This window comes from Nerophis ophidion, linkage group LG03 (assembly GCF_033978795.1).
Source record: "Nerophis ophidion isolate RoL-2023_Sa linkage group LG03, RoL_Noph_v1.0, whole genome shotgun sequence".
In the NCBI taxonomy this organism is placed as follows: domain Eukaryota; kingdom Metazoa; phylum Chordata; class Actinopteri; order Syngnathiformes; family Syngnathidae; genus Nerophis; species Nerophis ophidion.
The window spans coordinates 87223798-87245270 of record NC_084613.1 but is presented as its reverse complement, the minus strand read 5'-3'; the positions used below and the strand labels follow the sequence as shown (position 1 = coordinate 87245270).

The 21473-nt window shown below is 44.4% G+C and overlaps 1 protein-coding gene across 1 annotated transcript in view; it reads left to right on the top strand.

Annotated features, from left to right (window-relative positions):
* grin3ba (glutamate receptor, ionotropic, N-methyl-D-aspartate 3Ba) overlaps positions 1 to 21473 on the top strand; it is a 200537-nt gene that overhangs the window by 20120 nt on the left and 158944 nt on the right. Inside the window, exons 2-3 of the mRNA XM_061893810.1 lie at positions 13591 to 14081; positions 20151 to 20422. Of these exons, the coding sequence (XP_061749794.1) occupies positions 13591 to 14081; positions 20151 to 20422 (763 nt within the window). The remainder of the gene's footprint in view (positions 1 to 13590; positions 14082 to 20150; positions 20423 to 21473) is intronic.

Below are 21473 nucleotides of genomic sequence, written 5' to 3'. Positions count from 1 at the left end.
TGAAGACAACACAACATCCAGCATGACTTTCTTACTACAAAGTGAAGACAACACAACATCCAGCATGACTTTCTTACTACAAAGTGAAGACAACACAACATCCAGCATGACTTTCTTACCACAAAGTGAAGACAACACAACATCCAGCATGACTTTCTTACTACAAAGTGAAGACAACACAACATCCAGCATGACTTTCTTACTACAAAGTGAAGACAGGCGGTGTACACCCTGGACAAGTCGCCACCTCATCACAGGGCCAACACAGATAGACAGACAACATTCACACACTAGGGACCATTTAGTGTTGCCAATCCCCAGGTGCATGTCTTTGGAGGTGGGAGGGGCCTATCCCCAGGTGCATGTCTTTGGAGGTGGGAGGAAGCCGGAGTACCCGGAGGGAACCCACGCAGTCACGGGGAGAACATGCAAACTCCACACAGAAAGATCCCGAGCCTGGATTTGAACCCAGGACTGCAGGACCTTGGTATTGTGAGGCAGACGCACTAACCCCTCTGCCACCGTGAAGCCCCCATTTTGAGCCGTTTCACAAAATAAAGAAAACAATGGGAGCCACAAAACTCTTTTGAAATTTTAAAATGAAATAACACTGCATACAGAGTTTTTTTTTTTTACTTTGTGCTATGTATAAACCAGGGGTCTCATACACGTGGTCCGCACCTTAAAGGCCTACTGAAATGAGATGTTCTTATTCTAACGGGGATAGCAGCTCCAGTCTATGTGTCATACTTCATCATTTCCAAATATTTTTGCTGAAAGGATTTAGTAGAGAACATCAAGGATAAAGTTTGCAACTTTTGGTCGCTAATAAAAAAGCCTTGCCTGTACCGGAAGTAGCAGACGATGTGCGCGTGACGTCACGGGTTGTGGAGCTCCTCACATCTGAACATTGTTTACAATCATGGCCACCAGCAGCAAGAACGATTCAAACCGAGAAAGCGACGATTTCCCCATTGATTTGAGCGAGGATGAAAGATTTCTGGATGAGGAAATTTAGAGTGAAGGCCTAACCCAATCCAATCCACTTTATTTATATAGCACATTTAAACAACAATAACGTTTCCAAAGTGCTGCACAGCCATGTTAAAAACAATATTATGCTCCACCAATGACTGAATAAAACAAAAAATGAATAAAAATAAAACCAATAAAAACAAATATGATAAAAACTATTTTAAAGGGTAAAATCAATTAAAACAGTAAAATAGAAATCAAAGTGTATAAAAAACACAGAGGACAACAGAGGACAGAGGACCACACAACTCACGTAGTGTTAAAAGCCAAAGAATAAAAGTGGGTCTTAAGACGAGACTTAAAACACTCCACTGTGGAAACAGTTTGAACATGGAGCGGCAGAGTGTTCCAGAGCTTAGGGCCGACCACAGAGAAGGCCCTGTCTCCCCTGGTCTTAAGTCTGGTTTTGGGCACCACGAGCTGGAACTGGCTCTCTGACCAGAGAGCGCGCAGGAATGTAAATTTGGATGAGGTCCGAGATATATTGAGGTGCTAGTAAGGCCTAGTAAAAAAAAAAAAAAAAAAAGGTGAGGGCGGTAGAGCGATTCAGATGTAATTAGACACATTTACTAGGATAATTCCGGAAAATCCCTTATCTGCTTATTGTGTTACTAGTGTTTTAGTGAGATTATATGGTACCTTAAAGTTGGAGGGGTGTGGCCACGGATGTGGTGACCGCCAGTGTCGCTGGTGGGAGGAGGTAAGAGAGTCCGCAGCTGCAGGAAGATGCAAGCTCTGCTCATGTCTACGGTAAGAGCCGACTTATTACCACCATTTTTTCACCGAAACCTGCCGGTTGACATGTGGTCGGAAACCATGTTCGCTTGACGGCTCTGATCCATAGTAAAGCTTCACCTCCGGGAATTAAAAAAAAAAAGGCGAGGGCAGTGGAAGCGATTCAGATGTAATTATACACATTTACTAGGATAATTCTGGAAAATCCCTTATCTGCCTATTGTGTTACTAGTGTTTTACTGAGATTATATGGTACCTGAAAGTCGTAGGGGTGTGGCCACGGGTGTGGTGACGCCAGAGTCTCTGAGAGAAGTCACAGCAGCAGGAGGACGCTGGCTCCGCTCATGTCTACGGTAAGAGCTGACTTATTACCACCATTTTTTCACCGAAACCTGCCGGTTGACATGTGGTCGGGATCCACGTTCGCTTGACCGCTCTGATCCATAGTAAAGCTTCACCTCGGGAATAAAAAAAAAAAAAAAGAGGCAAGGGCAGTGGAAGCGATTCAGGTGTAATTAGACACATTTACTAGGATAATTTTGGAAAATCCCATATCTGCTTATTGTGTTACTAGTGTTTTACTGAGATTATATGGTACCTGAAAGTCGTAGGGGTGTGGCCACGGGTGTGTTGACGCCAGAGTCTCTGAGAGAAGTCACAGCAGCAGGAGGACGCTGGCTCCGCTCATGTCTACGGTAAGAGCTGACTTATTACCACCATTTTTCACCGAAACCTGCCGGTTGACATGTGGTCGGAAACCATGTTCGCTTGACCGCTCTGATCCATAGTAAAGCTTCACCTCCTGGAATTAAAAAAAAAAAAGAGGCGAGGGCAGTGGAAGCGATTCAGATGTAATTAGCCACATTTACTAGGATAATTCTGGAAAATCCCTTATCTGCTTATTGTGTTACTAGTGTTTTAGTGAGATTATACGGTACCTGTAAGTCGGAGGGGTGTGGCCACGGGTGTGGTGACCGCCAGTGTCGCTGGTGGGAGGAGGTAAGAGAGTCCGCAGCTGCAGGAAGATGCAAGCTCCGCTCATGTCTACGGTAAGAGCCGACTTATTACCACAATTTTTTCACCGAAACCTGCCGGTTGACATGTGGTCGGGATCCATGTTCGCTTGATCACTCTGATCCATAATAAAGCTTCACCTCCGGGAATTTAAAAAAAAAAAAGGCGAGGGCAGTGGAAGCGATTCAGATGTAATTAGACACATTTACTAGGATAATTCTGGAAAATCCCTTATCTGCCTATTGTGTTACTAGTGTTTTATTGAGATTAAATAGTACCTGAAAGTCGTAGGGGTGTGGCCACGGGTGTGTTGACGCCAGAGTCTCTGAGATAAGTCACAGCAGCAGGAGGACGCTGGCTCCGCTCATGTCCACGGTAAGAGCTGACTTATTACCACATTTTTTCACCGAAAACTGCCGGTTGACATGTGGTCGGAAACCATGTTCGCTTGATCGCTCTGATCCATAGTAAAGCTTCACCTCCTGGAATTAAAAAAAAAAAAGAGGCGAGGGCAGTGGAAGCGATTCAGATGTAATTAGCCACATTTACTAGGATAATTCTGGAAAATCCCTTATCTGCTTATTGTGTTACTAGTGTTTTAGTGAGATTATACGGTACCTGTAAGTCGGAGGGGTGTGGCCACGGGTGTGGTGACCGCCAGTGTCGCTGGTGGGAGGAGGTAAGAGAGTCCGCAGCTGCAGGAAGATGCAAGCTCCGCTCATGTCTACGGTAAGAGCCGACTTATTACCACAATTTTTTCACCGAAACCTGCCGGTTGACATGTGGTCGGGATCCATGTTCGCTTGATCACTCTGATCCATAATAAAGCTTCACCTTCGGGAATAAAAAAAAAAAAAGAGGGGAGGGCAGTGGAAGCGATTCAGATGTAATTAGACACATTTACTAGGATAATTCTGGAAAATCCCTTATCTGCTTATTGTATTACTAGTGTTTTAGTGAGATTATATGGTCGTACCTGAAAGTCGGAGGGGTGTGGCCACGGGTGTGGTGACCGCCAGTGTCGCTGGTGGGAGCAGGTAAGAGAGTCCGCAGCTGCAGGAAGATGCAAGCTCCGCTCATGTCTACGGTAAGAGCCGACTTATTACCACCATTTTTTCACCGAAACCTGCCGGTTGACATGTGGTCGGAAACCATGTTCGCTTGACCGCTCTGATCCATAGTAAAGCTTCCCCTTCTGGAATTAAAAAAAAAAAAAAAAAAAAGCGAGGGCAGTGGAAGCGATTCAGATGTAATTAGACACATACACTAAGATAATTCTGGAAAATCCCTTATCTGCTTATTGTGTTACTAGTGTTTTAGTGAGATTATATGGTACCTGAAAGTCGTAGGGGTGTGGCCACGGGTGTGGTGACCGCCAGTGTCGCTGGTGGGAGGAGGTAAAAGAGTCTGCAGCTGCAGGAGGATGCAAGCTCCGCTCATGTCTACGGTAAGAGCCGACTTATTACCACAATTTTTTCACCGAAACCTGCCGGTTGACATGTGGTCGGAAACCATGTTCGCTTGACCGCTCTGATCCATAGTAAAGCTTCACCTTCGGGAATGTAAACAAGGACACACCGGCTGTGTTTGTGTTGCTAAAGGCAGCTGCAATACACCACTTCCCACCTACATCTTTCTTCTTTGACGTCTCCATTATCAATTGAACAAATTGCAAAAGATTCAGCAACACAGATGTCCAGAATACTGTGGAATTATGCGATTAAAGCAGACCACTTTTAGCCGTGATCGATGCTGAAAGAACATGTCCTCTACAACCGGTGACGTCACACGCATGTTCATCATCCTCGTCATCATACAGACGTTTTCAACATAATACTTTGTGGGAATTTTAAAATTGTAATTTAGTAAACTAAAGCGGCCGTATCGGCATGTGTTGCAATGTTAATATATGACCACAGGTTTGGGTAACCACCAGTGTTGCCGGTGTGAGGAGGTAAGAGAGTCCGCAGCTGCAGGAAGATGCAAGCTCCGCTCATGTCTACGGTAAGAGCCGACTTATTACCACCATTTTTTCACCGAAACCTGCCGGTTGACATGTGGTCGGGAACCATGTTCGCTTGACCGCTCTGATCCATAGTAAAGCTTCACCTCCGGGAATTTTAAACAAGGAAACACTGTGTTTGTGTGGCTAAAGGCTAAAAGCTTCCCACCTACATCTTTCTTCTTTGACGTCTCCATTATTAATTGAACAAATTGCAAAAGATTCAGCAGCACAGATGTCCACAATACTGTGTAATTATATGATGAAAAGAAACGACTTGTATATATAGTAAGTGGTGCAGGCTAATATGTCCCCTCCAACCAATAACGTCACAAACACGCGTCATCATTCCGCGACGTTTTCAACAGGAAACTCCGCGGGAAATTTAAAATTGCAATTTAGTAAACTAAAGCGGCCGTATTGGCATGTGTTGCAATGTTAATATTTCATCATTGATATATAAACTATCAGACTGCGTGGTGGCTAGTAGTGGCTTTCAGTAGGACTTTAATGTGATCATTTAATGATAGTGGGACCTGCGAGTTTTATATGAATGCCTTGACAGCATCACACTTGCCAACCCTCCCGAATATTCCGAGAGTCTACCGAATGTCATCCTCTCTTTGTTTTATTTCAAAGAGAGGATGAGCAGTTGCAGCAGCAAGAAATAAACTGAGCAAATAAAGTTGGGGGTGTGTTTCAGCAAGAATAATAATAAAAATAAAAAAGGATGTGCATGTTTATTCTCCAGAGTGCATTAAAGGGAAAAATACACACAAGAGGACGCGGGAAGCCGGAAGGGGAACGAAAAAACAAATTAGGTTGAAATAAAGTAGGGAGTTGTGTTTTAGGGGGTGTGTTTATCCAAGAGAGATCTGGCATCTCACTAAACACGTCTGATGCCACACGGACGCCATTAAAGGCCGGAATGCTTCCAGTCCGGGTGTCACTGGCTGCACTCGGAGGGAGGAAAGTTTCCTCCGAGGCAAGATGGAGCGATAAGGGTGGAGGGGTGAGACGCTCTCTTATAGAGTCATCACTTACTCAGACACTCTGTTGACATTTACTCTTAAACACGGAAACGGCGGCCAGGTGTTATTGACAGGAAGCGCTTCATCCCTGACGCCGGCGGACGACTTATCACGCCGGCCCCGACGCCCACGCTCATCCATTACCGGGACAGCTTTCTAGCCTGCCCGCACACACACACACACACACACACACACAGACTTTGTCCTTGTCTTTACCTCCCGCTCTTATCTGCACGCAGGAATCTCAGCATGAAGGACCACAACAACAACAAAATATTCTGCAGTTTCCCACCGAGAGAACAGATATGTTTTTTTCTTTAAATGTCTTTGTGGGCCGTAGATGGATAGATAGAACTTTATTGACTCCTTCAGTAGAGTTCCTTCAGGAAAATTATAAATTCCAGCAGCCGTGTACAGAGTTGAGATCCATTTAAAAAGTAAAATCATGGGGGTATAAATGGAAAAAAAAAAAAAAAATTGTCAGTTTGTGATGAACCCCAAGATGCTGAGAAGGAGGCAGGCACTATGCAGGTAAAAATGACTTAAAGGCCTACTGAAAGCCACTACTAGCGACCACACAGTCTGATAGTTTATATATCAATGATGAAATATTAACATTGCAACACATGCCAATACGGCCGCTTTAGTTTACTAAATTGCAATTTTAAATTTCCCGCAAAGTATCCTGTTGAAAACGTCGGTATGATGACGAGTATGATGACGTCACCGGTTGTAGAGGACATGTTCTTCCAGCACCGATCACTGCTAAGTGTCGTCTGCTTTAATCGCATAATTCCACAGTATTCTGGACATCTGTGTTGCTGAATCTTTTGCAATTTGTTCAATTGATAATGGAGACGTCAAAGAAGAAAGATGTAGGTGGGAAGCGGTGTATTGCAGCTGCCGTTAGCAACACAAACACAGCCAGTTTCCTTGTTTACATTCCCGAATGTAACGGTTGCGACTAATAATTATAATTTGGTTTATTTCTCTAACAACAGAATAAGTTAAGTTCATAAAAGGGAATTTAAATCAGGGTGTACCCCGCCTTCCGCCCGATTGTAGCTGAGATAGGCGCCAGCGCCCCCCGCGACCCCAAAAAGGGAATAAGCGGTAGGAAATGGATGGATGGATGTATAAAAGTGGCTTCACGGTGGCAGAGGGGTTAGTGCGTCTGCCTCACAATACGAAGGTCCTGCAGTCCTGGGTTCAAATCCAGGCTCGGGATCTTTCTGTGTGGAGTTTGCATGTTCTCCCCGTGAATGCGTGGGTTCCCTCCGGGTACTCCGGCTTCCTCCCACCTCCAAAGACATGCACCTGGGGATAGGCCCCTCCCACCTCCAAAGACATGCACCTGGGGATAGGCCCCTCCCACCTCCAAAGACATGCACCTGGGGATAGGTTGATTGGCAACACTAAATGGTCCCTAGTGTGTGAATGTGAGTGTGAATGTTGTCTGTCTATCTGTGTTGGCCCTGCGACTTGTCCAGGGTGTACCCTGCCTTCCGCCCGATTGTAGCTGAGATAGGCGCCAGCAGAAGGGATAAAGAGAGTGACTGATGGTAAAAAGGACTAAAAAGTGTCAAAAGGACGTTCAGCGTTTGGGCCACTAGAGCCAGAAGATCACAAGTTCCAGATAAAAGAAGCATGCAGGCCAACGAGGTATTTGTCATCATTTCTGTTTGTATTTTACTTCGGTAAAATGTTTGAGCCACATGCAGTGCGTGTTATTTTTACGTTTGTAACGTGCTTTATTTTGTTAACAGTTTTCACGGTGTATTGAAGGGAAAGGAAGCCTTCAATAAATCAGTCAAAGAAAGCCATTGTGTGGGGACTTACACCCAAGGTGAAGCTTTATTATGGATCAGAGTGGTCAAGCGAACATGGTTTCCGACCACATGTCAACCGGCAAGTTTCGGTGAGAAAATTGTGGTAATAAGTCGGCTCTTACCGTAGACATGAGCGGAGCTTGCGTCGTCCTGCAGCTGTGGACTCTCTTACCTCCTCCCACCGGAGACACTGGCGGTCAACACACCCGTGGCCACACCCCTCCGACTTTCAGGTACCATATAATCTCACTAAAACACTAGTAACACAATAAGCAGATAAGGGATTTTCCAGAATTATCCTAGTAAATGTGTCTAATAACATCTGAATCGCTTCCACTGCCCTCGCCTCTTTTTTTTTTTAAATTCCCGAAGGTGAAGCTTTACTATGGATCAGAGCGATCAAGCGAACATGGTTTCCGACCACATGTCAACCGGCAGGTTTCGGTGAAAAAATGGTGGTAATAAGTCAGCTCTTACCGTAGACATGAGCGGAGCCACCGTCCTCCTGCTGCTGTGACTTCTCTCAGAGACTCTGGCGTCAACACACCCGTGGCCACACCCCTACGACTTTCAGGTACTATTTAATCTCAGTAAAACACTAGTAACACAATAGGCAGATACGGGATTTTCCAGAATTATCCTAGTAAATGTGTCTAATTACATCTGAATCGCTTCCACTGCCCTCGCCTCTTTTTTTTTTTTAATTCCCCAAGGTGAAGCTTTACTATGGATCAGAGCGGTCAAGCGAACATGGTTTCCGACCACATGTCAACCGGCAAGTTTCGGTGAGAAAATTGTGGTAATAAGTCGGCTCTTACCGTAGACATGAGCGGAGCTTGCGTCCTCCTGCAGCTGCGGACTCTCTTACCTCCTCCCACCAGCGACACTGGTGGTCACCACACCCGTGGCCACACCCCTCCGACTTTCAGGTACCATATAATCTCACTAAAACACTAGGAACACAATAAGCAGATAAGGGATTTTCCAGAATTATCCTAGTAAATGTGTCTAATTACATCTGAATCGCGGCATAGCTCGGTTGGTAGAGTGGCCGTGCCAGCAACTTGAGGGTTGCAGGTTCAATTCCCGCTTCTGCCATCCTAGTCACTGCCGTTGTGTCCTTGGGCAAGACACTATACCCACCTGCTCCCAGTGCCACCCACACTGGTTTAAAATGTAATTTAAATATTGGGTTCACTATGTAAAGCGCTTTGAGTCACTAGAGAAAAGCGCTATATAAATATAATTCACTTCACTTCCACTGCCTTTGCCTTTTTTTTTTGTAGTCCTTCACTCTCACTTTCCTCATCCACAAATCTTTCATCCTCGCTCAAATTATTGGGGAAATCGTCGCTTTCTGGGTCCAAATCGCTCTAGCTGCTGGTGGCCACAATTGTAAACAATGTTCAGATGTGAGGAGCTCCACAACCCGTGACGTCACGCGCACATCGTCTGCTACTTCCGGTACAGGCAAGGCTTTTTTATAAGCGAACAAAAGTTGCCAACTTTATCCTCGATGTTCTCTACTAAATCCTTTCAGCAAAAATATGGCAAAAATATGGGGAAATGATGAAGTATGACACATAGAATGGACCTGCTAGCCCCGTTTGAATAAGAACATCTCATTTCAGTAGGCCTTTAATAAAACACTTAGACATAAACCAAACAAAAGGGTACAAACGCGGCAGATAACAAACTTGGCGATGAACAAACAAAACTGGAAGCAGGGAACAAAAGACAGTAAGCTACAAACGGCTATTGAATATAGCTTACCACAACGCTGCATTGATATGAGACAACAGGTAGCAACGACATAATCCAGCGCAGAGTGGAGGACAAAGCAGGTTTAAAATAAGAGCGGGCTGATTGACACCAGGTGTGGCCAGTTGCCAATATGCCACAGCTGAGGGGAAACAGCGCCCAGGTAGAAAGACAGGAAACAGACAAAATAAGAGCGCTGACAGGAAATACTACACACACGGAGGAAACAAAGACAAATGCAGAGGAAAAAACTAAAACATAGCCTAAGTGTCAGGGAGAAGCCTGACAAAAATATTACAATAAGAATAAAAATGTCTGTTTCTGTCAGGGGCGGTTAATCCGTGGAACAGTTTAGATGATTCCTTAAAATGTTCCAGTTCCCTTCACACATTTAAAAAAATACTTTAAGACCAATGTCTTGGAAAAATTATATCACCCTTGAATCAATGTTAATTACAAACTAAATGTGGGATATAAATATAATGGAAGTATAATTGTTTGTATTTACAAACCCCGTTTCCATATGAGTTGGGAAATTGTGTTCGATGTAAATATAAACAGAATACAATGATTTGCAAATCCTTTTCAAGCCATATTCAGTTGAATATGCTACAAAGACAACATATTTGATGTTCAAACTTTTTTTTTGCAAATAATAATTAAGTTAGAATTTCATGGCTGCAACACGTGACAAAGTAGTTGGGAAAGGGCATGTTCACCACTGTGTTACATCACCTTTTCTTTTAACAACACTCAATAAACGTTTGGGAACTGAGGAAACTAATTGTTGAAGCTTTGAAAGTGGAATTCTTTCCCATTCTTGTTTTATGTAGAGCTTCAGTCCTTCAACAGTCCGGGGTCTCCGCTGTCCTATTTTACGCTTCATAATGCGCCACACATTTTCCATGGGAGACAGGTCTGGACTGCAGGCGGGCCAGGAAACTACCCGCATTATTTTTTTTACGAAGCCACGCTGTTGTAACACGTGCTGAATGTGGCTTGGCATTGTCTTGCTGAAATAAGCAGGGGCGTCCATGAAAAAGACGGCGCTTAGATGGCAGCATATGTTGTTCCAAAAGCTGTATATACCTTTCAGCATTAATGGTGCCTTCACAGATGTGTAAGTTACCCATGCCTTGGGCACTAATGCACCCCCATACCATCACACATGCTGGCTTTTACACTTTGCGTCGATAACAGTCTGGATGGTTCGCTTCCCCTTTGGTCCGGATGGCAAGATGTTGAATATTTCCATAAACAATTTGAAACACTTTTCCACTTTGCATCAGTCCATCTTAGATGGTCTCGGGCCCAGAGAAGCCGGCGGTGTTTCTGGATGTTGTTGATAAATGGCTTTGGTTTTGCATAATAGAGCTTTAACTTGCACTTACAGATGTAACGACCAACTGTATTTAGTGACAGTGGTTTTATTAAGTGTTCCTGAGCCCATGTGGTGATATCCTTTACACACTGATGTCTGTTTTTGATGCAGTGCCGTCTGAGGGATGGAAGGTCACGGTCATTCAATGTCAGTTTCCGGCCATGCCGCTTACGTGGAGTGATTTCTCCAGATTCTCTGAACCTTTTGATGATATTATGGAGCGTAGATGTTGAAATCCCTAAATTTCTTGCAATGTCACTTTGAGAAAGGTTGTTCTTAAACTGTTTGACTATTTGCTCACACAGTTGTGGACAAAGGGGTGTACCTCGCCCCATCCTTTCTTGTGAAAGACCGAGCATTTTTTGGGGAAGCTGTTTTTATAGCCAATCATGGCACCCACCTGTTCCCAATTAGCCTGCACACCTGTGGGATGTTCCAAATAAGTGTTTGATGAGCATTCCTCAACTTTATCAGTACTTATTGCCAGCTTTCACAACTTTTTTTATCATGTGTTGCTGGGAGATTGTTCGCTTTTCGGGAGGGGCACTGAAATTCGGGCGTCTCCTGGTAAAAATCCGGAGGTTTGCCAAGTATGATTTATTTCCATTAATTCCCGTTAATTCCCGGAATTTTGCAACCCCACCCCAGACACATTATTTTTCTTTTAATGCGTGTACCTCCACCTGAGGCAAGATGCTACCTCAGTAGAAGCATTTAAGTCTCATCTTAAAACTCATCTGTATACTCTAGCCTTTAAATAGACCTCCTTTTTAGACCAGTTGATCTGCCGCTTCTTTTCTTTCTCCTATGTCCCCCCCTCCCTTGTGGAGGGGGTCCGGTCCGATGACCATGGATGAAGTACTGACTGTCCAGAGTCGAGACCCAGGATGGACCGCTCGTCGGGACCCAGGATGGACCGCTCGCCTGTGTATCGGTTGGGGACATCTCTACGCTGCTGATCCGCTTGAGATGGTTTCCTGTGGACGGGACTCTCGCTGCTGTCTTGGAGCCACTATGGATTGAACTTTCACAGTATCATGTTGGACCCGCTCGACATCCATTGCTTTCGGTCCCCTAGAGGGGGGGGGTTGCCCACATCTGAGGTCCTCTCCAAGGTTTCTCATAGTCAGCATTGTCACTGGCGTCCCACTGGATGTGAATTCTCCCTGCCCACTGGGTGTGAGTTTTCCTTGCCCTTTTGTGGGTTCTTCCCAGGATGTTGTAGTCGTAATGATTTGTGCAGTCCTTTGAGACATTTGTGATTTGGGGCTATATAAATAAACTTTGATTGATTTCTAATTTTAGGAGATTATTGTGTGTCCAAAGTCGGCAGCTTCTTCTAGAGATGCCGAATGAGGAGACTTGAAGGGAGGAGAAGAATTCTGTCATTAAAGGCCTGTATCGGTTGGGAATCTCTACGCTGCTGATCCGCCTCCGCTTGAGATGGTTTCCTGTGAACTGAACTCTCGCGGCTGTCTTGGAGCCACTATGGATTGAACTTTCACAGTATCATGTTAGACCCGCTCCACATCCATTGCTTTCGGTCCCCTAGAGGGGGGGTTGCCCACATCTGAGGTCCTCTCCAAGGTTTCTCATAGTCAGCATTGTCACTGGCGTCCCACTGGATGTGAATTCTCCCTGCCCACTGGGTGTGAGTTTTCCTTGCCCTTTTGTGGGTTCTTCCCAGGATGTTGTAGTCGTAATGATTTGTGCAGTCCTTTGAGACATTTGTGATTTGGGGCTATATAAATAAACATTGATTGACTGATAATTGCCCAGGCCAGCTACAGGTGGTTCAGAAAAGTGAAGTGAATTATATTTATATAGCGCTTTTCTCTAGTGACTCAAAGCGCTTTACATAGTGAAACCCAATATCTAAGTTCCATTCAAAGCAGTGTGGGTGGCACTGGGAGCAGGTGGGTAAAGTGTCTTGCCCAAGGACACAACGGCAGGGGGGGGGGGTGGTTGCACAAACACAAGAGGAGCTTAGCTACCTTTTTTCTCCGACCTCCTCCACAGTCCCCGCACGCTTCACCGGCCTTCTTTAACTTTTAAACAAGGTGAAGTGAATTATATTTATATAGCGCTTTTCTCTAGTGACTCAAAGCGCTTTACATAGTGAAACCCAACATCTAAGTTACATTTAAAGCAGTGTGGGTGGCACTGGGAGCAGGTGGGTAAAGTGTCTTGCCCAAGGACACAACGGCAGTGACTAGGATGGCGGAAGCGGGAATCGAACCTGCAACCCTCAAGTTGCTGGCACGGCCACTCTACCAATCGAGCTATACCGCCCCACATCAGGTGTCCAATGTCCTCCTGACAGAGCCAAGGCCAACCAAGACCCGATCAAAGGTTTGTCAGCATTGAACCCCCCCCCCCCCCCCTCAGCCCCCCCACAGAGGTTCTTTTACGCAATGGAGCGCCGAGACCGGAGCCAACAGTTCCTTTGGGGTTGAAGAAAGCGCAGCAGATTTATGTGGCGACCGGGACTGCTGGCTTGTAATATATTTCCCTGGTAAAGTGCGAGGTGGAAGGCAGCAGGCGAGTGAGGCGACTAGCAATGTCTGTCAGGGCGGACGACTCGGCTCGCGGAAAGATTCCCGACTGCTCCGCGTGAACTTTTAATTACGACTTTCAGGGAGACGCCATTCCTCATCGGAGACGACTCGGGGAAAAGCTCTCCTGTCAGATCTTAGCCTTTTTCATCACCCTTCCCCCGGTTTTCTTATTACATTTTCTTGATGTTTATCGTAATTGGACTGACCGTCAATGCTGATCGCTGCCTTTCTGTCCTTGTCCAAGGTTTTTCTCCAACGCCTCCTTCACCGGCGCCACAGGCCTGATCCAGGTGGACGCCGGCCTCTCCAGGGTGCTCTCCTCGCAGCTCTTCCACGTCTGGAGCCTGAAGAGGGGCGCTCTGGGCCAGCCGGCGTGGGTCACCGTGGGGCAGTGGTCCCGGGGCAGGCTGGAGTTGGAAGGGGGGGTCCTGGGGCTGGGAGGCTTCGGGAGCAGCCAGGGGCCAGGACTGGGCGCTGGGGTGAGAGCGGGCGACGGCCAGGGCGACCTGAACGCCGGGGGACGCTGGAGGCCCGGACTTTCCGCCGAGGGTCACCGTCTGCGGGTGGTGACGTTGGTGGAACATCCGTTCGTGTTCACGCGCGAGGTGGACGAAGACGGGCTGTGTCCTGCCGGCCAGCTCTGCCTGGACCCCAGAACCAACCGTTCCGACGTCATCCAAGGACTCTTTAACCACCTGCACAACCCCAACACCTCAACAGCCGACTGGGAAGGTGGTAAGTTTTGGTTCTTCAGACTTCAAGGCAGGGGCCCGCTGGCCTGTTCTAAAAATAGCTCAAATAGCAGCACTTACCAGTGAGCTACCTCTATTTTTTAAATTGTATTTATTTATTAGCGAGCTGGTCTCGCTTTGCTCGACATTTTTAATTCTAAGAGAGACAAAACTCAAATAGAATTTGAAAATACAAGAAAATATTTTAAAGTGTTGTCCTGTTTGGGAGTGTCGCGGCATTGCTGTTTACAGCAGACGAACTGCTTTACGGTACGGGACGGTGTGGCGCAGTGGGAGAGTGGCCGTGCTCAACCCGAGGGTCGCTGGTTCAATTCCCACCTAGTACCAACCTCATCACGTCCGTTGTGTCCTTGAACAAGACACTTCACCTTTGCTCCTGATGGGTGCTGGTTAGCGCCTTGCATGGCAGCTCCCTCCATCAGTGTGTGTGTGAATGGGTAAATGTGGAAGTAATTTCAAAGCGCTTTGAGTACCTTGAAGGTAGAAAAGCGCTATACAAGTACAACCCATTTATTTATTTATTATTAAAGACTTGGTCTTCACTTGTTTAAATAAATTCTTCTTTTTTTTTTAACTTTGATTCCTATAACTTCCAGAAAGACAATTTTAGAGGAAAATAAAACCTTAAAAATTATTTTAGGATTTTTAAACACATATACCTGTGTTGGCCCTGCGATGAGGTGGTGACTTGTCCAGGGTGTACCCCGCCTTCCGCCCGATTGTAGCTGAGATAGGCGCCAGCGACCCCCGCAACCCCAAAATGGACAAGCAGTAGAAAATGGATGGATGGATGGAAAATACAAGAAAATATTTTAAAGTGTTGTCCTGTTTGGGAGTGTCGCGGCATTGCTGTTTACGGCAGACGAACTGCTTTACGGTACGGGACGGTGTGGCGCAGTGGGAGAGTGGCCGTGCTCAACCCGAGGGTCGCTGGTTCAATTCCCACCTAGTACCAACCTCATCACGTCCGTTGTGTCCTTGAACAAGACTCTTCACCTTTGCTCCTGATGGGTGCTGGTTAGCGCCTTGCATGGCAGCTCCCTCCATCAGTGTGTGTGTGAATGGGTAAATGTGGAAGTAGTTTCAAAGCGCTTTGAGTACCTTGAAGGTAGAAAAGCGCTATACAAGTACAACCCATTTATTTATTTATTATTAAAGACTTGGTCTTCACTTGTTTAGATAAATTCTTCTTTTTTTTTTTACTTTGATTCCGATAACTTTCAGAAAGACAATTTTAGAGGAAAATAAAACCTTAAAAATGATTTTAAGATTTTTAAACACATATACCTGTGTTGGCCCTGCGATGAGGTGGCGACTTGTCCAGGGTGTACCCCACCTTCCGCCCGATTGTAGCTGAGATAGGCGCCAGCGCCCCCCGCGACCCCAAAAGGGAACAAGCGGTAGAAAATGGATGGATGGCTGGATGGAAAATACAAGAAAATATTTTAAAGACTTGGTCTTCACTTGTTTGAATAAATTCTTCTTTTTTTTTTTTTTACTTTGCTTCTTATAACTTTCAGAAAGACAATTTTAGAGGAAAAAAAACCTTAAAAATGATTTTAGGATTTTTAAACACATATACCTGTGTTGGCCCTGCGATGAGGTGGCGACTTGTCCAGGGTGTACTCCGCCTTCCGCCCGATTGTAGCTGAGATAGGCGCCAGCGCCCCCCGCGACCCCAAAAGGGAACAAGCGGTAGAAAATGGATGGATGGATGGATGGAAAATACAAGAAAATATTTTAAAGACTTGGTCTTCACTTGTTTGAATAAATTATTCTTTTTTTTTTTTTTTTACTTTGCTTCTTATAACTTTCAGAAAGACAATTTTAGAGGAAAAAAAACCTTAAAAATGATTTTAGGATTTTTAAACACATATACCTGTGTTGGCCCTGCGATGAGGTGGCGACTTGTCCAGGGTGTACCCCACCTTCCGCCCGATTGTAGCTGAGATAGGCGCCAGCGCCCCCCCGCGACCCCAAAAGGGAACAAGCGGTAGAAAATGGATGGATGGATGGAAAATACAAGAAAATATTTTAAAGACTTGGTCTTCACTTGTTTGAATAAATTCTTCTTTTTTTTTTTTTTACTTTGATTCCTATAACTTTCAGAAAGACAATTTTAGAGGAAAATAAAACCTTAAAAATGATTTTAGGATTTTTAAACACATATATCTGTGTTGGCCCTGCGATGAGGTGGCGACTTGTCCAGGGTGTACCCCGCCTTCCGCCCGATTGTAGCTGAGAGAGGTGCCACCGCCCCCCGCGACCCCGAAAGGGAATAAGCGGTAGAAAAAGAATGGATGGATAGATACACCTTTTTACCTTTTAAATTTCTTCCTCATCTTTCCTGACAATTTAAATCAATGTTCAAGTAAATATTTTTATTTTTATTGTAAAGTTTAATAAATACATTTTATTTTAATTATTCATTTTAGCTTCTGTTTTTTCGACAGGAATATTTGTGAAATATTTCTTCAAATTTATGATTAAAATAAAAAAAAAATTAATCCGGCAAATATAGAAAATCTGTGGAATAAAATTTTTAAATCTCATTTCAAAGTCTTTTGAATGTCTTTTAAAATTATTGTTCTGGAAAATGTAGAAGAAATAATGATTTGTCTTTGTTAGAAATGTAGCTTGGTCCAATTTGTTATATATTCTAACAAAGTGCAGATTGGATTTTAACCGATTTAAAAACATTTCATCAACATTCTGAAAATAATCTGAATCAGGAAAAATTTCTAATGATGTTCCATTAAAAAAAATTTCCAATTAGCTAGTTTTTCTCTTCTTTTTTTCGGTTGAATTTTGAATTTTAACGAGTCGAAATTGAAGCTAAACTATGTTTCAAAATTTAATTGTCATTTTTTTCGTGTTTTCTCCTCTTTTAAATCGTTCAATTTAATGTTGTTTTCATCATTTATTCGCTACGAAAAACCTTCCGTGAAAGGAAAAAAAATGTTCGACGGAATGACCGACAAAAATAAAATTTATTTAAGTGTGTATCAAACTGGTAGCCCTTTGCATTAATCAGTACCCAAGAATATCTCTTGGTTTCAAAAAGGTTGCTGACCCCTGTTTTAAAGAGTAGATTCTTCAAAATAGCGCATTAAGTTCCTTACAGAAGCCTCATTTTTGTCTTTTTGTGTACCGTATTTTTTGGACTACCAGGCGCACTTAAAATCCTTTCATTTTCTCATCCAGCCTAAGCAGGGAAACCCAGACTTCCCTCTCCCCAGCCCCTTCGTCTAGCTCTTCCCGGGGGATCCCGAGGCGTTCCCAGGCCAGCCGGGAGACATAGTCTTCCCAACGTGTCCTGGGTCTTCCCCGTGGCCTCCTACCGGTTGGCTTTACTCCGAGTTCCTTCTGGATGGCAGAACTTCTCACCCTATCTCTAAGGGAGAGACCTCAAACTCATTTGGGCCGCTTGTACCCGTGATCTTATCCTTTCGGTCATGACCCAAAGCTCATGACCATAGGTGAGGATGGGAACGTAGATCGACCGGTAAATTGAGAGCTTTGCCTTCCGGCTCAGCTCCTTCTTCACCACAACGGATCGATCCACTCTTCCCTCACTCGTGAACAATACTCCGAGGTACTTGAACTCCTCCACTTGGGGCAAGATCTCCTCCCCAACCCGAAGATGGCACTCCACCCTTTTCCAGAACCATGGACTCGGACTTGGTGGTGCTGATTCCCTAACCCTAACCCATAGAGGTCGGGTTAATTGCGAGCTTGGCGGCAGCCAAATGCCGGGTCCGATCCTCAGCTCCATAAGCCTTATAACCCGGAATAATTCTGGTTGTGCTTACCGAGCTCGAAACTATTTTAATGGGTACATTTTGTAATGATAAGTGTGACCAGTGGATGGCAGTCACACATAAGAGACACGCATAGATTGCAAGATGACGCCAGTAAACAACACCAAAACTTTAAATGTTCCATTGAGAATATGGAACATTACACACGGCGCTGAAAAATCCGTCAAAATGTTTTTAGCGCAACTTCGGTAAGCTATGAAGCCGCATTAAACACAGCAGTATTATTATGGTACTTGTATAAGGAGTGTAACATGGCACCTTTTACCAGACATAGTACCTGGCGTTTTGTTTTGCAATATTACGCAAAACCGACTTTTCTTACCTTCTGGTACCCGCTGATCTGTATTTGGGATCTGCATAAGTCTACAGACTACTGTAGTCTGTGCCGACAAACTACAAAGCGCTTTATAATCCGGTGCTCCTTTTGTATGAAAAACGCCATGAACGGACCCGCTTATCAGCAGTGCTCTTTTTAATCCGGTGCGCCCTATGGTCCAAAAAATACGGTCTCTGTGACCCCATACATGGCAAAATGTAAATTCAAACCACAGAGGCTGATATTAATACAAACCCCGTTTCCATATGAGTCGGGAAATTGTGTTAGATGTAAATATAAACAGAATACAATGATTTGCAAATCCTTTTCAAGCCATATTCAGTTGAATATGCTACAAAGACAACATATTTGATGTTCAAACTCATAAACTTTAGTTTAAACAAAGAAGTTGGGAAAGGTGGCAATAAATACTGATAGAGTTGAGGAATGCTCATCAAACACTTATTTAGGAAAATCCCACAGGTGTGCAGGCTAATTGGGAACAGGTGGGTGCCATGATTGGCTATAAAAGCAGCTTCCTTAAAAATGCTAAGTCATTCACAAACAAGGATGGGGTGAGGGTCACCACTTTGTAAGCAAATTGTGGAACAGTTTTAGAACAACATTTCTCAACGAGCTATTGCAAGGAATTTAGGGATTTTACCATCTACGGTCCGTATAATAATCACAAGGTTCAGAGAATCTGGAGAAATCACTGCATGTAAGCGATGATATCACCGACCGTTGATTCCTCATCAAAAACAGAAATCAGTGTGTAAAGGATATCACCACATGGGCTAAGGAAAACTTCATAAAACCACTGTCAGTAACTACAGTTGGTCGCTACATCTGTAAGTGCATGTTAAAATTCTACTATGCAAAGCCAAACCCATCTATCAACAACACCCAGGAACGCCGCGGGCTTCGCTGGGCCCGAGCTCATCTAAGATGGACTGATGCAAAGTGGAAAGGTGTTCTGTGGTCTGACGAGTCCACATTTCAAATTATATTTGGAAACTGTGGACGTGGTGTGCTCCGGAACAAAGAGGAAAAGAACCATCCGGATTGTTATAGGCGCAAAGTGTAAAAGCCAGCATGTGTGATGGTATGGGGGTGCATTAGTGCCCAAGGCATGGGTAACTTACACATCTGTGAAGGCACCATTAATGCTGAAAGGTCCATACAGGTTTGGGAGCAACATATGTTGTCATCCAAGCAACGTTATCATGGACGCCCCTGCTTATTTCAGCAAGACAATGCCAAGCCAAGTGTTACAACAGCGGGGTTAAGTAGTAAACGAGTGTGGGTACTTTCCTGGCCCGCCTGAAGTTCCAGTCTCCCATGGAAAATGTGTGGCGCATTATGAAGCGTAAAATAGGACAGCGGAGACCCCGGACTGTTGAAGGACTGAAGCTCTACATAAAACAAGAATGGGAAAGAATTCCACTTTCAAAGCTTCAACAATTAGTTTCCTCAGTTCCCAAACGTTTATTGAGTGTTGTTAAAAGAAAAGGTGATGTAACACAGTGGTGAACATGCCCTTTCCCAACTACTTTGGCACGTGTTGCAGCCATGAAATTCTAAGTTAATTATTATTTGCAAAAAAGAGTTTGAACATCAAATATGTTGTCTTTGTAGCATATTCAACTGAATATGGCTTGAAAAGGATTTGCAAATCATTGTATTCTGTTTATATTTACATCTAACACAATTTCCCAACTCATATGGAAACAGGGTTTGTATGTAGACCTCAAGAAAGTGTTTCAAAATGAAAAATCCTCATCATGACTCTTATTTGAAGCAAAAGACAAAACGCAGGCATGCATACATCTTAGTGATGAGTCAGCATTAACCTGGTAGATCGGAGCCGCTGATTCTATTGGAATTCAGTCCACGCCGTCCTCTACCCTCTCAGGCCTTCCGGAGGATCTGAGGAAGTGTTGCTACGGTTACTGCGTCGACCTGCTGGAGAAGCTGGCGGAGGACATGGGCTTCACCTTCGACCTCTACATCGTGGGGGACGGAAAGTACGGCGCCATGAGCGGAGGCGGGCGCTGGACGGGGCTGGTCGGAGACCTGAGGAGCGGGACGGCAGACATGGCGGTCACCTCGTTCTCCATCAACTCGGCGAGGAGCAGGGTCATCGACTTCACCTCGCCCTTCTACTCCACCAGCCTGGGCATCCTGGTACGCTCTCTGGCAGCCATCTTTTCTTTCTTTACTTACCAGCAGAGGGAACGTGCTAGCATTGAGGTTTGATAAACATGATGTAAGTATATGTGTAACATTTTATATTTACGTATTTTGATCTTTTTAAGCATATACGACGCATTCATTTAAAAAAAAATGCATCAAGCCAACAAACATAATAAAACATCACTTACTGTACAACGTCTGCTGTCATTAGGATGCTGACTGCTGGGGCGTTCATGTATTCCCATTTCGATAAAGAATGACAAATAATCCTCACAAAGAAAAGGGGCGGCGTCTTTCCGTGTTGTCTTTGCCAATTTTGTTGTCTCAGATGGTTGTCAAAGTTCACCAACGTATCAGAATACCTACTCGGACTTCTTCTGTCCAGGTGACATGCGGTATTTATGATTGAGAATAAACTTGCAGGGAAGCGAGGAACCAGCAGACCACTTGATGATGTAAACAAATTAAAAAACGGAAGTGATTACATCGCCGCTATAAATAGTTTGTCTGTGTTAGCGCGTGTAATAATATCACTGATGAAATGCATCAAGCCAACAGACATAATAAAACATCACTTACTGTACAACGTCTGCTGTCATTAGGATGCTGACGGCTGGGGCGTTCATGTATTCCCATTTAGAAGAAGAATGTCTCATTATCGTCACAAAAAAAGGGGCGGGGTCTTTCCGTGTCATCTTTGACCAGTTTTGTTGTCTCAAATGGTTGTCAAAGTGCACCAACGTATCAGAATACCTACCCGGACTTCTTCTGTCCAGGTGAGACGTGTTATTTATGATCGAGAATAAACTTGCAGGGAAGCGAGGAAGCAGCAGACCACTTGATGATGTAAACAAGGTAAAAAACAGAAGTGATTACATTGCAGCTGTAAATAGTTTCTGTGTTAGCGCTTATAATAACAATATCACAAATAAAATGTATCAAGCCTACAAACATAATAAAACATCACTTACTGTACAACGTCTGCTGTCATTAGGATGGCTGGGGCGTTCATGTATTCCCATTTAGAAGAAGAATGTCTCAT